The sequence below is a fragment of the Callithrix jacchus genome, chromosome 8 (genome assembly GCF_049354715.1).
Source record: "Callithrix jacchus isolate 240 chromosome 8, calJac240_pri, whole genome shotgun sequence".
NCBI classification, from domain to species: domain Eukaryota; kingdom Metazoa; phylum Chordata; class Mammalia; order Primates; family Cebidae; genus Callithrix; species Callithrix jacchus.
In genome coordinates, this window is record NC_133509.1 from 22597139 (window position 1) to 22612832 (window position 15694).

At 59.4% G+C, this 15694-nt stretch overlaps 1 protein-coding gene across 1 annotated transcript in view; it reads right to left on the bottom strand.

Annotated features, from left to right (window-relative positions):
- Nucleotides 1-3023: 3023 nt before the first annotated feature.
- The window catches only part of CSPG4 (chondroitin sulfate proteoglycan 4), a 37944-nt gene continuing 25273 nt past the window's right edge, over nt 3024-15694 (bottom strand). Inside the window, exons 4-10 of the mRNA XM_035261795.3 lie at nt 14569-15048; nt 14094-14270; nt 12271-12469; nt 12037-12171; nt 11727-11893; nt 6414-6597; nt 3024-6089 (exon numbers count right to left, since the gene is read on the bottom strand). Of these exons, the coding sequence (XP_035117686.3) occupies nt 4255-6089; nt 6414-6597; nt 11727-11893; nt 12037-12171; nt 12271-12469; nt 14094-14270; nt 14569-15048 (3177 nt within the window). The 3' untranslated portion in view covers nt 3024-4254. The remainder of the gene's footprint in view (nt 6090-6413; nt 6598-11726; nt 11894-12036; nt 12172-12270; nt 12470-14093; nt 14271-14568; nt 15049-15694) is intronic.

A 15694-nucleotide genomic window follows, 5' to 3' on the forward strand; every position in this document is an offset into this window, starting at 1 on the left:
GACTTAGGCAACTCATCAAGTCTGAGTCTGCAAGACCCAGAGACTGTGTCTCTTGAGCCCTGTGCAACCTCACGAGGCACCTGGAAGGAAGCCTTGGGATTAGCTCCAGGCTCTGGACAACAGAGCCGGCAGATCTCAGGTTGGCAGGCAGGGGAACTCCCCCTGTCGCTTGCTGAAGCTGTGTTTGGGTAAAAAAGTCCTTTTTGACCACTGGTCGATTTAATCAAGGGCTGCTTCTGTCTCCACGGGACATCTGGAACGTGAAGGAACAACACAACCCATCGATTATCTTGGTAGCCACAGAGGGCCCTCCAAGGCACTGATGCCCTTTATGAGGCTAGCCGCCATCAGTTAAATACTATAATTCATTGCACTGAGAATGGAAATGTGACCAGGATGTAGCCGAACATGCTCAGCTTTAGCTGCCATGTGGCTGGGCCTTTCCACAGAAGGTCCAGCCTTCTCTAAGGAGAGGAGGAAGCAGACAGGCAGGAGCCCTCCCACTTCAGGCTTCCCTCATTGGCCAGCTCATACCGCAGGACGAAGGCACATGTCAGGCTTAGGTAGTTATTCACTGGCATGTCTGCGGCTCTTCAGGAAGGGCTGGGTGGATTCCTATCTGCATCTTCCATTGCATTTTTGGCACAAAATGCCCTTGCTGTTGCCTGACCAATCTTAGCGGTAACTCCACAGGGATGGTCTTACCTATGAGAGGCCCTAGGGTCAGAATGGAGCTGTGTAGAGGAGCCCCGTGGGTCTGGTCCTCTGTCTTGGTTCCACCTACTTGCCAGGGCTCCCCTACGTGTTATGGCCAGGAATGGGAGATCCAGCCAGAGGCATCTGGAGTTCTGTCCAGGTAGAACCTCCACCTCTTTAAGATCTGGAATCTTCAGGACCTGGAGGAGGATGCCAGCAGCCCTGGCAGTTCCCATTGGCCAGGGGAGGTCAGTGTGGGGTGGCGGAAGCACTTCTCTGGCTTCCTACTGGGGGATGAGTGTGCCAGTTCACTGGGCTCCCTGGCTGCCAGAGCGAACCCACTTCAACGGCGGGTTTCTAGGATGCAGAGAAGGCTCTCAGAGGGAGCCCCTTTTCTAGCGCCTGAGAGACTAAGCCACTTAGGGTGGTGGGTGGGGTTTCCAAGCTGGGGCTTCAGGAACCTGGACCCCTCTGGCAACCCCTACCCTGTCCCCTTCCCCAACCCATGGGCTCACTTTGCAGTTTTGTTGACGTCAGCTTGAGTCCCTTAATGGGCAGAAAATCCTGACTCCTTTGCTCAACTAGGCCAGCTGGGACTGGGAGGTGGGGGGTGGGAGGGGTCCCAGGTGAGGAGCAGGTACTTCTGAAATTTGTGTGTGCCCTGCATATGCGTGTGTAGGTATTTATCTCTGTGTTGTGTGTCTGAAGGTCATGCCTGTGCTCACATCCAGTGGCGTGCACTAATGCTCATTATGCATTTGTGTATGTGTGTTCAGGTGGAGGGTCAGGAGCTCCCAAACGGAACACATGCACACAAGTTGGTTGCTACCTCCAGTGCTTGGGAGGAAATGGCTCCTTGAAGGAGGGGGATGGTGAGCTACTTTGTAATGTGGAGACCAGCCCCTTAAGCCCTGAGGCAAGGCATTTACAGAAACCAAGGCCCCAGGTTTAGGTTGGGTTCTCAGCTCTGCTGTGCCAGTGAAAGACCCTCTCCCAGGTCCTAGCAGAGCTGCTGGCACAGTGCCCTGGGTGCCAGTTCGCTGTCCCGCTCGACTCAGAGGAGCCAGAACTGTGTCAGCTTGTGCCAGCTCCCTGGGGGCAGGGCAGGGCAGGCCAGGCCGGGATCTGTGAACAGAATGTGTCCTCAGTCCTCTGGGGGAAATCGGAGACCAGGCCAGATCCTGCCTGCTGGGTCTGTCACCCTCTTCTCAGCTTACACTTCCAGGGAAACTGGTTGCCCTGGGTAGAGACTTGCTCCAGATAGCACGGCCCTGAGGCTCCAGCCCAAGCTCCCTGCTGGGACGGGAGGGCAGAGCGTGGGGTGTGGTGTGGAGACACCCTTGGCCGGCCCCTGTCTGAAGCTGGCCTGGGGTGCTGGAGAGACCAGGCTTGTAGAAGGAACTGGAACTGAGAGAGCTCACGGTGAGCTCAGCATGCAGAGGGATCTCTGGGGCCCTGGCCACCCTCCCTGGGGAGCCCTGCTTTTCATGTGGCAAGAAGCGCCTTGCTGTGTGATAGCCCTCTTCCACTCCCTGACTCTTAGTTTCCCCTGGGTTCTCTGGGGGCCCTCACAGCAGGACGTTCCTGGCTCCCACTCGAAGCCTCTGAGAGTGGAGGAGGACCTACGAGGCCGGACCCGGACAGCGTCAGGGAAGGCGTCATAGGAGGGGCGGTGCAGGGGCAGGGCGGGGAGGAGAAAGCCTTTTCTCTTGCTCTCATTCCTGGTTCAAAGGTTCAGATGTTAGGGTGCAGGAAAGAGGTGACTCTGGTCCCCAGATGCAGGTCAGCTGCCAGAGGCTGGCCGGGGCTGTGCACCCGCTGACCCTGGCTGTGCTCAGAGGCCTTCCGTGTTTCCCCTCCTCTCTTCTGTCTACCCTCAGGGCCAGGCATATCCCCTGGGACCCAGAATCTGTCTTCATTGCCCCCAACCCTGTGACACCCTCAAGAGGGAAAGGTCTAGAGTGATGACTCAGCAAGTCAGAGAGCGCCTTCTGGAGAGGCTGGGCCTCAGAGCCCCTCTGCACCCAACGCCGGCCTCTCGGGCCACGCGAGGGCGTGCCTGGCTTTTCTGAATCCTTGCTGCTTCCTCTGGCTTTGGAGAAGCAGCGCTCTTGGTCCTCCTGTTGGGAGGGTGGAGACCAGTACAAGGAGTCCCTGTAAAAGTCTCCAGGAGGCACCTTTGGTGGTTCCCCCCCCCCACTTGGTACCATGTCCCAGCCTTGGGATCCAAGTCCAGGTTCCCCCACTCCCTTCTCTTTGCTTCTCCAACCCCTTGAGAGGTAGCTGGGAGGGACAGGGGTGTGGAGGCCAAAACTCAAGCTAATAAATCTAGGGGGGAAGCATTTATTTTTATTTTTGTTTTGAAGCTCTTTGTAGAGGACCTGGCCTTTCTCTACCAAACTGGAGGGCTTTGGACCCATCGCCCGAAGACTGGCCCACTTGCCCACACAGGTGGGGGCACAGGAGGTCTGGGAGGCCCCAGGAGGTGGAAGTTCAGAGGCCTGCCTGGCCCTGTCCTTCCCCCTGGCTGAGGCCAGGCTGGAGGGCCGAGCCCAGGGGCCCTCTGTATGCAGGCCGTCGTGGACAGGGGCCCAGTGCACAGTTAAGACACAAACACCACACAGCTGTCCAGAGCCTCCAAAGCACCATATATCCAAGCTCCGGGGAGCCACGTGCCCCCAGCTGCCTGCCCTCTAGTTCTCAGGGGGGCACTGGCACTGCAGTGGCCTTGGCCTGAGGCCCTCTGAGAGCCCCAGCCTGGCCTGCTCCCAAGCCGCTGACATATGCATGCTTAGCCCTTGGCCCATCAAGATGGGGCCCTGGGAATGAACTGGCTGCAGACCCTCCTCCATCCCACACCTCCCGGGGCTCCATCAGTCTTGGCTAGCTTGGTGCCATGTTAAATAGCTTCCTTGCAATCCCTTTAAATAAACCCATTCCCAGAGCAACCTGCCTGCCCTGCACCCTGAATATATTATTCTATTGGTTTACGCTTTCTAGCTTGGAGGCGCTCTCTCCTCCTGCTCTCTGCTCCAGGGAATCCCATCTCCCTAAAAAAGCAGAGGGGCAATTTTTCTTTCAACTCTGGGGCAGAGACAAAGGGTTGCCTAGGTTGGAATGGAAAGTCAGGAATCCCTCCTCTGCCCCTTCCTTCCCCAGGGTACTTTCTTCTCCTTGCCTTCTTCGAAGCTTGGGTCAGGTGTGACTTACCCAAGGTCACAGACCCAGAATCCAGAGTCATGACCCACGTAGGAGGTTACCCTGGTTTTGACAGCGCAAACCAGCTCCGGGGAAGCAGGACCGAACTTCAGCCTGCATCCTGCCTTGGCCCCTGCAGTTCTCCAGGCTCAGAGTGAGCCGAGGGAGGCTCCAGCTCTTGACTCCACTCCACTCTGTCTGGGACCCCTGGGACTATCTCCCAGGACCCTCCACCCCTGGTGTCTCTAGGTCTCTCTTCCTCTGGGGATACTCAGACAGCACCCGGGCATGGAAGCAATGGGGCCCGGACATGGGCAAGCCTTTCCCTGGCCCGATCAGCACCTGGGCCCAGGCCAGGCCTCACACCCAGTACTGGCCATTCTTAAGGGCAGGGTTGGGTGTCCGGCAGAACTGCAGCAGCTCTGGGTCAGGCTGGCCTCCCGGTGGGGGCCCCTGGCCAGGCACAGCTGTAAGCGGGATGGCTTGGCCTGGCTCCACCTTGCGAAAGGTCTCAGTGTCACCAGCCAGGCCGTTTCGGGGCTTGGCAGTCAGGACCTGGACGTTGTGCTTGCCTGTCTTGTTGCGTTTTCGGAGGTAGAAGAGCAGGGGCAAGATGAGTGCCAGGAGCAGGAGGACCAGGCACACAGGGATGATGACGCTGAACATGTTGGCCTCAAGGAAAGCCAGGAAGCCTCCCTTGGCCACAGTGGGCACAGGGCTGGATGCCATGGGGCCTGGCTCGCCTGTGGGGGTGCTGCTCTCTGGCTTCCCTGCTTCCGTCCGGGCAGCCTTGGGGACACTGAGCAGGGCCACACTGTAGGGTCGGGCAGCGTTGTAAGGCTCAGTGGCAAAGTCCAGGGAGGCCACAGCAGGGGGGACACCCTGAGCCCACAGCTCCAGAGTGAGGCTGTCGCCTGCGGGGCCAGGGGCCCTCCCCTCTGGCCTGCCCACCTCCAGCCCCAGCCTCCCATCCTCAAGGTCCTGCTGAGTGAACTGCTCCACCAGCTGGCTGCCCCCAGGCTCCGTTCTGGATCGGGGCACACGGACCACACGGCCATGGCGGGGTCCCGCCAGGAGGCGAAAGTGGGGCACACTTCCCGTGCGGTTGGCCAGCTCGCCAGCATCTAGGATGGTGGGGTCCAGGCGCAGGGTGGCACCCTGGGGCCATGGCCCACCTGTCCACACATGCAGCAGAGCCGTCACCGTGACATTCACTACGGCGGATGCGTTGACACCCCTAGCCAGCGCCAGGACTCTGAAGTGGTCATGAGAGGAGGAGAAGTTAGTGAAGGCAAAGACCACCTCGCCCTGGTCTATCTGGAGCTGGCTGAAGGTTGAGGCGGGCCGCCCGCCCACCAGGAGATGCCCGTACTGGGGTCCCTGGATGAGGCGGTATGCTGCCTCTGGCTCCTCCCGATCTGAAACCACCCGGAGCTGCTGCCGGCTCAGTGAGGAGCGCCCCAAAGCTTGGGGCACCTCCAGGGGTGCCCGCAGCTGCACCTCGATGGCAGATGGTAGAATGTCCACAGCCAGGGACATGGGCAGGGGTGGGCTGGCCCCATCAGACATGCTCAGCTGGAAGATGCCTGCCACGCTGCTTCCGTTGGCCACAAAGGCCAGCCGCCCCGAATCCACATCGGCTTGCGTGAAGCGGATCACAGGCCCCGAGCCGCCACCCACCAGGCTAAGGAAGCCATTGTGGGGTGCCCGCTGCACCTCATACTCAATCTCCCCAGGAGCTGAGTCTGGGTCCACCACGCTCAGCTGGGCCCGGGAGATGGGGGCTCGAGAGCCTCGGGTGAGCCGGAGTGGGACAGAGGCCTGTGGTTGAGGGGGCCGCTCATTTACATCCCGCACCGTGATGGCAAAGGCCTCTGAGGTTTGAGGTCCTGCCACGGAGGCCCCTGATGGCCCCTGGAGGTGGGCACGAAAGCGGAAGCCATCCTGCTGGGTGCCCCCACCGCCGTGAGCATACACCAGCTGCCCTGCAGCCAGCTGGGACTGCAGGAAGTGGGGCTGCCCGGCGTGGAGGGGCTCCTCGGACACCAGCAGCTGGCCCCGGGTGGGGAACCGCGTGACCTGGAAGAGCACATCATACTCTGAGCGCTGGCGTGATGGGACGCTGGCCAAGAGGTTGGAGGCATCCAGGGCAGCCACGGTGATCTTGGCCCGCTGGCCCTCGGGGACCCAGAGACCTGGGGGTGGGACACAGGCTATGAGGGTCCAGCCCACTGAGGGAAGAGCCATGGACCCTCAGCTGGGGTGGCCCAGGGCAAGAGTGTGCCTCCTGCCAACCCTCAAGCCAGATCCTCCAGGGCGGGGCTCAGGGTCCCCAGGAGGACGAGGACTATGTCCCTGCTCTGATGTCAGAGCTTCCCCATTCACCATCCCTGTGAGTTCCCTGGTCCTGGGGTTTGAGACAGGAGTTGCTGACCCTGGCCTTGTGTCCCCCTCCTCTCTGGGCCTCTCCCATTGTTCCCCCCAACTCCACAATCTTGCCAGCTCCTCATGCTGTTCACCTTTGTTCTTCCAGAGGCGGCTGGGGCGCTGGGGACAGGCAGCCTCAAACGACACAGCCACAGTGAGGGTGGCAGCCACGTCCTGGGCAGGTGGTGAGGACAGCTGGAGCTCTAGGGCATCATGGGCTTCCCAGAAGGGCTCAGGGGGCATCTCGTGCTCATACAGAATATTCCCAGCATAGACCTAGGGGAGACACCATTGTGGGGTGAGGCAGGTCCAGCTCGTGTTGTCCAGATCTGAGCACTCCTGTCTCCTCAGGCCCCACTCTGGGCTCTCCTGGCTATGCCCAGGTCTGTGCCTGTGACCCACTCTCTCCCTCACAGTGGATCTCATCAGGCAAGGCAGTGCAGAGCTGGGCTCTAGAGCCAGTATCTGGGCTCAAACCCCAGCTCTGCCACCCTGGGGAAACTGCCTAATTTCTGTGACCTCTGGGGAATGCCATGGCCCATCCATGCTGCTCTCTAAAGCAAGTCCTTCCTTTTGTGCACTGGATCCTAACCCCTCTCACCTACTGAAGATACCACTTCTGTCTGCTGGCTTTCTCCGGTGGTGTCAGCTTTTCCCCAGATGCATCGTTTCCTCATTATGCAACTATGCTATTCTTTTGTCTCACTTACATGAAAGCTATTTATTCCATTTATTTATTTATTTCTGAGACAGGGTCTGGCCCTGTTGCCCAGACTGGACTGCAGTGGTGTGATCGTGGCACACTGCAGCCTCAACCTCCAGGGCTAAAGCAATCCTCCCACCTCAGCTTCCCGAGTAGTGGGGAAGGTATAGGCACTTGCCACCATGCCCACCTCATTTTGTTTTATTGTTTGTTGAGACAGGGTCTCACTATGTTGCCCAGGCTGGTCTTGAACTCCTGGGCTCAAGCAATTCGCTCGCCTCGGCCTCCCAAAGTGCTGGGATTACAGACAGGAGCCACTACACCTGGCCAGAAAAAAATATTCCTGACTTCACATTTTCCACCCACACCACCCCTGCCCCTTCGCTTCTCTTTGCAGCAAAACTCCAAAAAGCAAGAGTCCACACTCTCCCCCAGGCATCCTTGGGTCTCTCCCTGCTCCCCCAATGCCTCATCTTTTGCCAAGGGCACCAGCAGCCTCTGTGTTGTTGGATCCAGCAGTCTGCTCTCAGCCTCCTCTTACCTCCTCAGCGGCACGGGTGCCGCCAAGCAGCCCTTCCTCCAGGACAGCCACGGGCTCAGGAAATGCCACTCTGGGGTTCCTCCTACCTCACAGACTCTCCTGGCCATTCCTCCTCTTCTCCCCAACATCTTATGGCTGGGTCTCCAGCTTCCTTTCTGTCTACAGGCTGTCTCCCATGGGTCCTTGTTCAGTCTCCTGGCCTCCAATGCCAGCTGTGCTGAAGACCCCTTATTTGTAGCTCCGGCCTAGCCTGCTCTCCCTGGAGCCCCAGACTTAAGGTTTCCAGGCGCCTCTGTGGATATCTAGTGGACATCTCAAACTCGATGTGCCCTGGCTGCACTCATGATCGGCCCCGCGTCCTACAGTTGTCCCGTTTCAGAGACCACGGCTCTGTTTTCAATGCCTCCTCGCTCTCCCTCAAACCACTTCATCTCTTACCTGGATTACGGTAACAGCTCCGTGTGTCCCAGCTGCAGTCTCCCTCCCACTACGTTTTGTTCTTAACACAGCAGCCAGAGTGAGCCTTTTGAAGGATAAGATCATGTGGCTGTGTGGCTCACATAGTGCATTGTCTCCCCATCTGACCGCTAAGGCCCGGCTGTGACCACATCACCCCTGCAACCTCCGCTCCAGCCACACCTGCTGTTCCATGGGGCTGCCTGGAGTTCAACACCAAGGAATATTCTTCACTCCAGAAAGAAAAGAGGTTTCCTCTCCCTCCAATCAAAATGTGTTCTTTTGGCCTATTTTTTGTCCCCCCACCCCCCTTTTTTTTGAGACGGAGTCTCGCTCTGTCGCCCAGGCTGGAGTTCAGTGGTGCCATCTCAGCTCACTACAACCTCTACCTACCAGGTTCAAGCAATTCTCCTGCCTCAGCCTCCCAAGTAGCTGGGACTACAGGCACGTGCCACCACGCCTGGCTAATTTTTGCATTTTAGTAGAGACGCGTTTCACCATGTTGCCCAGGATGGTCTCGATCTCCTGACCTCAGGGTCTACCTGACCCAGCCTCCCAATGTGCCAGGATTAAAGGCATGAGCCACCACACCCGGCCTTATTTTCTGCTTTTAGGAAACACAGGGAACTATTTTTCTTCTGAAAGAAAAACGGGACTTGCGCAATAGTAACATGGAAACTGAACAGGGTCTTAACCTGCAAAGACTCAAGGAGCAGGGCCCGGACTCGGGGAGCAGGGCCTGGACTCAGAGGAGCAGAGCCCGGACTAAGTGGGTAGCAGGGCCTTGACTAAGTTGGGGGCAGGACCCAGACTAAGGGGGAGCAGGGCCTGGCTAAGCGGGGACAGGGCCCCGTCTAAGGTGGGGCAGGGCCGGTGGTAAGGGAGAGCAGGGCCCTGGCTAAGGCGAGGCAGGGCCCAGTCTGAGGAGTGGGCAGGGCCTGGTCTAAGGTGGGGAAGGGCCCCATCTAAGTGAGGGGGCAGGACCCTGGCTAAGCGGGAGTAGGGCCTTGTCTAAGGGGGAGCAGGGCTTGGTCTAAGGGGAGCAGAGCCCAGGTGAAAGGGCAGCTGAGCCCAGTTCGAAGGAGAGCTGAGCTGTCTACATGGGGCCTCGCACCTGTTCTAAAGGCAGCGGCTGCTCCTCCACTTTCACTGTAAGAGGGAACACAGGCCTTTTAAGAAAATGGGAAGCTGAGCACCGTGGCTCATGCTTGTAACCCCAGCACTTTGGGAGGCTGAGTGGGTGGATCACGAGGTCAGGAGTTCGAGACTAGCCTGACCAACATGGTGAAACCCCGTCTCTACTAAAAATACAAAAATTAGCTGGGTGTACACGCCTGTAATCCCAGCCACTCAGGAGGCTGAGGCAGGATAATCACTTGAACCTGGGAGGCGGAGGTTGCAGTGACCTGAGATAGTGCTGCTGCACTCCAGCCTGGAAGACAGGGCGAGACTCCATCTCAAAAAAGAAAAAGAAAAGAAAATGGGAATCAGGTTTTTTGTTTGATTTCCCAAAGGTTATATGTTGACAATTAACTTAAAAGTATGAGGCGCTTTGTGCAGGCCAAATAAACACATCTGTGGGCCAGATCTGGCCTAGAAGGACTAAAGAGCTGCCAGTAGCAACCTTGGCCCAGACTGAATGGTGGGCAGGAAGGAAATGGAGCCCCCAGGAGTGGGAGTGGGAGCTGATGCCTGGATACAGGAGCTCTGCGGGTGGGAGTGAGACACAACACAGGGTCCTGAGCTCCGGGAGCAAGCAGTGTCCTCCGGTGAAGGACATCCTAGACTTGCAGGCAGAAGTTTTGCCTCTTACTTACCATGAGGCACTTGCCCTCCATGAGCCTCCATTTCTGTATCTGAAAAATGGGGACACCTGACCCCTTCTCTGCCCATTCAGTGTTGTGGGACAGGCCTGCTGTCAAGACAATACCCAGTCCTGCCTTCCTCCCCAAATGGGCCAGGTAGCCCACGTAGCCTCTTCTCGGCTTTCCTGGGTGGCACTGCCGGCCTGGCCCCTGGTGGCCATTCAGTCTAGTCCTTCATATTGCTGGGGTGCAGGGCAGCTCTGAGTCACATGAGGCTGTAGAGTGCGAGAGGGTCACTGGGGGCCTGGTTCTGTGCCCTCTCCCTTCCTGGGCATTCTTGACAAAGGCTCCCGGCAACTGAGGGTACACAGCTGCTGTTGCCACCAGCCTGCTGAATATCTAATTGTGGGGAGGGGGCCATAGCAGGAGTGGGGCTTCAGGAAAATAGATCCCAGGCCTGGGAGGTATTGATGTAAGAGGCCCAAGAAACCTTATTCCACACTGTGAAGGCCACCTCCTTCCAGATGCCCAACGGCTCCCCATCTGAGCCACTTGCTGGGTGGGGACCTCAGCTTTCCACTTGCTGAACACCATCTGCACCTCTCAGGCGGGAGACTGTCAGGCTCAGGAGGTCCTTGCCCAAGCAAGGGAGCTTGGAAAGGGGGCTGGGAGGGGAGCTCTGCCATTTTCAAGGGCTGGCAGGGGAACCCTTGTGGAGGTACTTGGGGCAGTCCTGTGTGCCATGGCTTCTGAGTGACAGAGTCAGCTCTGCACCCCACAAGACCTCTCTCTACCTAGAACTCACTGGCATCAAGTGCTGGGTCCAGATGCCCATGCAGCCTCCTGGTGGGAGCATCAGGTGCGCTGCCTGCCCAGGGCAGCCCACAGAAAAGTCTGCCCTGCTCTGCCCTGCTATGCAGCAACTCCTGTTCTGCCTTCGGGAAGAGGTGTTCATTTAAGCAATGGCTGCTGGGCTCCACGGCACAGTTACCAGAGAGTCTACTGCTGCCCATGGCTGAGAGCTCCAGTTCTTCCTGGTAGTTTCTGAAGCTACCAGGATGGATGAATGGCAGCTTCACCCTTTTGACCTACTCAGCTGCCTTTTTTTTTTTTTGAGATGGAGTTTTGCTCTTGTTGCCCAGGCTGGAGGGCAATGGCATGATCTTGACTCACTGCAGTGTTTGCCTCCCAGGTTTAAATGATTCTCCTGCCTCAGCCCCCCCAAGTAGCTGGGACTATAGGCATGCACCACCACGCCCAGCTAATTTTTGTATTTTTGGTAGAGATGGGGTATCTCCATGTTGGTCAGGCTGATCTCCAACTCCCAACCTGAGGTGATCCGCCCACCTCAGCCTCCCAAAGTGTTGGGATTACAGGTGGGAGCCACTGCGCCCGGCCTCAGCTGCCTTCCATCAGCTCATCTGCTCCTAGGATCCACTCTGCCTCTGGCTGGCACCCTGAACCTGAGCCCCAGGCTCACACCTCTGCCCACAGGCCCAGTAGCTGCTTCACCTCCAACTGCATCCCCCTGGACCAAGCACTGCCCCTCACCAGCTACTGGGGTGCCACTAGTGCCCCCAACATGGTGCCCCGTCTCCAGCCCCTCGGGTCTGGCCGTAGCTTCCTTCTGGAAGCCACATCCAAGACCCCAGCCCTGCTCTAGGGCCCTGCCCCAACCTCCTGCATCCTTCTCCCTCCTTCTGGGAATATGAACTTGCCCTGCCAGCCTGGCAGCTCCTGGAGGGCAGGACACCAGGGCCTGGACTGTGACAGACCCGGGAGTGTCTGCTGCCAGGGACGCTGGAGCTGGCATCCACATAATGTCCACATGATGTCCATGGCACAGTGGCCACCTGAGGCTGGAGGTGTCTGAGTGGTGGCTACAGAGTGGGGCCCTTACCTCTGCCTGAGTGAAGTTCACCAGGGCCTCTCCCACGCTGTCCTGCTGGGCGTGGAACAGTCGGCCCAGCTGGGGGCCCTGCACCACACGGTAGAGCAGGAACTGGGGGTCGGCCCCAGCGCTGGAGCTGGCTCTGAGGCTCTGGCTGCTGAGTGGCTGCACGGACCCTGTCAGAAGCAAAAGAGACCATCAGCCTTTGGGATCCAGGCCCAGGCCTGTGGCTGCAGGGAGGCAGTGTCACCCTGGCGTGCAACCTTCAGCTCCTCCCGGGCTCCCAGCAACCAGGAATGCCCATGGCCAGCACACGCACCTGGGCAGATGGTCAGTGTCCGGCTGCCCTCCAGCGAGAGGAGCACCTGCTTCTGGGCTGTCACTCGGAAGAAGTGTCCGGAGGAAGCGTGCTCGCCGTCAGAGAGGCTGAAGCGGAAGCCTCCGTCCAGGGCTCCTGGGGATGGGGGCATTGAGTCCACTGGCCGGAGCTGGCTCCCCACCTCGGGGCTCCCCAGGGGCAGCAGGAACCCGGGGCCAGGCCCTCAGGACCTACCTCTGTGTGAGAACAGCACGAGCCCGCCATCCAACTGGGCCTGTGTGAAGCTGCGCACCTCAGTGCCCGGCGCCGCCCGCAGCACCACCCGCCCGTTGCTGGGCTGCTCGATGGTGTAGACCAGGTCCTCAGGCCCGGAGTCGCCGTCAGTGCCCCTCAGAGCCTCCGCAGGGATAGGTGCCGTGGTCCCCTCCCACATCTGGGGACACAGGCCTGTGAAGGTCCTGCCCTGCCACGCTCACCCACCCCTTCCTCCCCGGCCTGCATGGCCACCAGGGCTCCAACCCCACTGCAGCTCAGGCCTCAGGCATCGAGGCTGGCACCGCTCTGGCTCCCCTGCACAAAGGGCCCTCCCTGCATTCACCTTCCCTGTCACCCCAGGGAACGCCCCAGGGAAGGCCACCCTCTAGGCCCAGCCTCCCTGCTTTCCTCTGCCCTAGTTCCACATGTCCCTCAAGGCCAGCCTGTGTCCCCTGCCCAGGAATGCCCCAGCTCTTACCCTCACCAAGTTCTCACTCCCCAAAACCCCCTACCCTGACCAACAGTGCTCCCTAATTTGCCTCACTGATGGGGCCGGGGTCTCCTTTCAGGCCCTTCATGTGTGTCTGGCAAGGGCTGTGCACAGTGGGAACGGTGATTTTGGAAATGGGCTCTCCTTCCAGCTGAGGGAGGGCTGGGATTCCCAGAGAGTGGGTGGGCTGGTGGCTGGCAGTGTCCCGCAGCACAGAAGCAGTGCTGGGACGGGCCAGGTGCTTCCAGAGCAGTTCCTGGCCCTGCTCATGCTGGGTGAAGGGGACCCCTCTTCAGGCCTCCCACCTGCAAGCAGAGCAGGCGCCGGTTCCTGAGGTCCTGAGGTCTGGTCTTGCTGGGTCAATTACTTGTGGGCAATGCCGGTGTGGGGCTCACATGCCGGGAAAATGGAGCCCTCTGGCATTCCTGGGCCCTCTCCCCCGGCCCCAGGGAGCCCTCGGGCCCAGCTCTGGTAGGAGGGGCCTTAATGTGGGGGGCAGGGCCGGAGAGTTGGGCTCCTGGAACAAACACGGGTGGATGGCCCCACCTGGTGGCCACGCTGCCACACAGCCGTCCCGGCCTGTGGTTCCGGAGCGCTGTGTCCCACTCACTCTTCATTGGCCTCCCCACCACCAGGCCGCCCTCTACGGGCACATCCTAGACCACCAAAGCCCCCCAGTGCCCACATCACAGACAGCCCAAGTCAGCCCTCTGTGGAAACTTCAGTGGCTCCTGACCAGGGAGGATGCCCCCTGGAAGCTGGCGTTCAAAGCCCTGCCACGTGGGCTTAGTAAGCGCACGCCCTTTCTGTTCCAGCAGAACTACCTGTGCAGCCATGAGAGGTTCCAGCCCATGTCTGGGCCTCCACTTCCACCCCTGCCGAATGGGGGCCCTGCTCTGCTGTGGCACAAGGGGCAGGAGTTTGGGGAGCCAGGCCATGTCCTTCACTTGCTGGGGTGAAGGTGGGAAGCTTAATGGCTTCAGTCCTGACGCCTGCCTTGTAAGGGCTTGTAAGTGATTCTGGCAGGTGTTCTGGTCCTGAGCCACAGGAGAAGAAACTGCAGAGCCACGCGTGGCCGCTCAGAAGTCTGCCTGCCTTACCTGCGAGCGTCCAGCAGCAAAACCTCCCGCCTGTGTTCTGTTTCAGCACAATCTCACATCTCTCCTTCCAGCCACCGCGTGAGGCGTGCAGCAGCGCCCCATTTGCAGAGGAGGAAACTGAGGCTCAGAGAGGGGGAGCTCTGTGCCAGGAGGGAGGGGACGCTGGCCTCTTTCTTGAAGCAGAATGGGGGTGGTCCCAGGGATGCTCTCACCTGCAGGCCGGTGTTTGTGGTGAGGACGGGGGGTTGGTCGTTGACAGGCAGGACGGTGACAGTGAAGGCCACAGGATGGCTCTGGCGGTCCATCTTGGAGGCGTTCGCCATCAGGACAAAACCATCTGTCAGTGTCTCGCTCCCATCGTGCACGTAGCGGATGAGCTGCTCTTCCACCTAGGGGCAGGCCCAGGGCTGGCGGTCAGGCCCCAGCAGCACCCTCCGTGTCCTGCCTTTGGGTGCAGGAGGAGACTGACTCTCTCAGGGCCTCCGTTTCCATTGTGGAAATGGGGAGAACAAGCTCCAGCTCCCGGAGGAGTTGTGAGGAAGAAAGCAGATGCAGTGTGGAAAGCAGAGGTGCTTCTGAAATGCGACTCCCGACTCCTCTCTGTGTAAACCCCAGATGGGAGTCCCGGGGCTCCCTTCACTCGCGCCCGGAGCTGGCTGCAGCCCTGGGCCTCTCTCACAGCCGTACCTCTCTCCAGAAGAAGGCGCTGAGCGTCCTGGCTTGAGGTCCGTCCTTCTGCAGGGCCCCATGCCGGGGTGGCTCCAGGACCTGCAGGCTAAGGCCAGGCAGAGTGGGGAAGTAGGGCCCGGAGACGCGGAGCAGTGGAGGGGCCAGGGTGCGGCTGCCGCCCTCGGGGACGCTGAAGTTTTGCGCCTCCAGTGGGATGGCAGCGGGCAGCACCTCCAGCTCCACACGGACACCCTCAAGGGGAGCACCCAGGCCCGAGGTCACATCCAGCAAGAAGGCATCACTCCAGGCCTCAGGGCGGGAGTGCAGGTAGAGGACCCTTCCCGCGTCCACTGCCTCCTGAGAGAAGCTCTGCACGGGGTCCAGGCTGGGTGGCTCATCTGCCAAGGCACCATGCGACACCATCACCAGGTAGCCGGCACTTGGTGGGCTCTTCACTGAGAATGTGATGTCTGCGGGCGGCACTGCCTCCTGGGCTGCCTGGTTAACAGAGGTTGTGAGGACTCACAGGGGGCCACACAGAGGGTCACAGAGGGGGCCACTGTGTGGCCCTAAGCAGCCCAAACAGGCTTGATCTTGCTCCCCTGATTCCCCCAGATACCATTGCTCATTTAGACACACAAACACACACGTGAGTTCACACACAAAGCAGCCAGACATGTAGCTGGTCACATTTTTTGTTGTTTGAGACAGGGTCTCACTCTGTCAGCCAGGCTGGAGTGCAGTGGTGTGATCATGGCTCCTTGCAGCCTCAACTCCCAGGCTCACGGGATCCTCCCACCTCAGCTGGGACCACAGGCAGGTGCTACCATGCCTGGCTGATTTTTAAATTTTTCTGTAGAGGTAGGGTTTCACTGGGTTGCCCCTGGCTGCTGGTCACATGTTAATACCCACCCCACACCCAGTTACAGGGTTCGGTCACACAGCCTGAGATGCACTCTTTCTGAGAGGTGCATAATCACATGTCCCCAGACTCAGGGACACAGACATGTGAGTTCATCATACGCTGACGCCTTGCACATGTACACATGCTCAGGCCCTCTTCAGGCCTGCAGCTGGTTTGCAGGCAGCATCCTCCCCAGCCCTTGCTATTACTACCCAGGACCATCAGAGGGCGCCCCGCCCC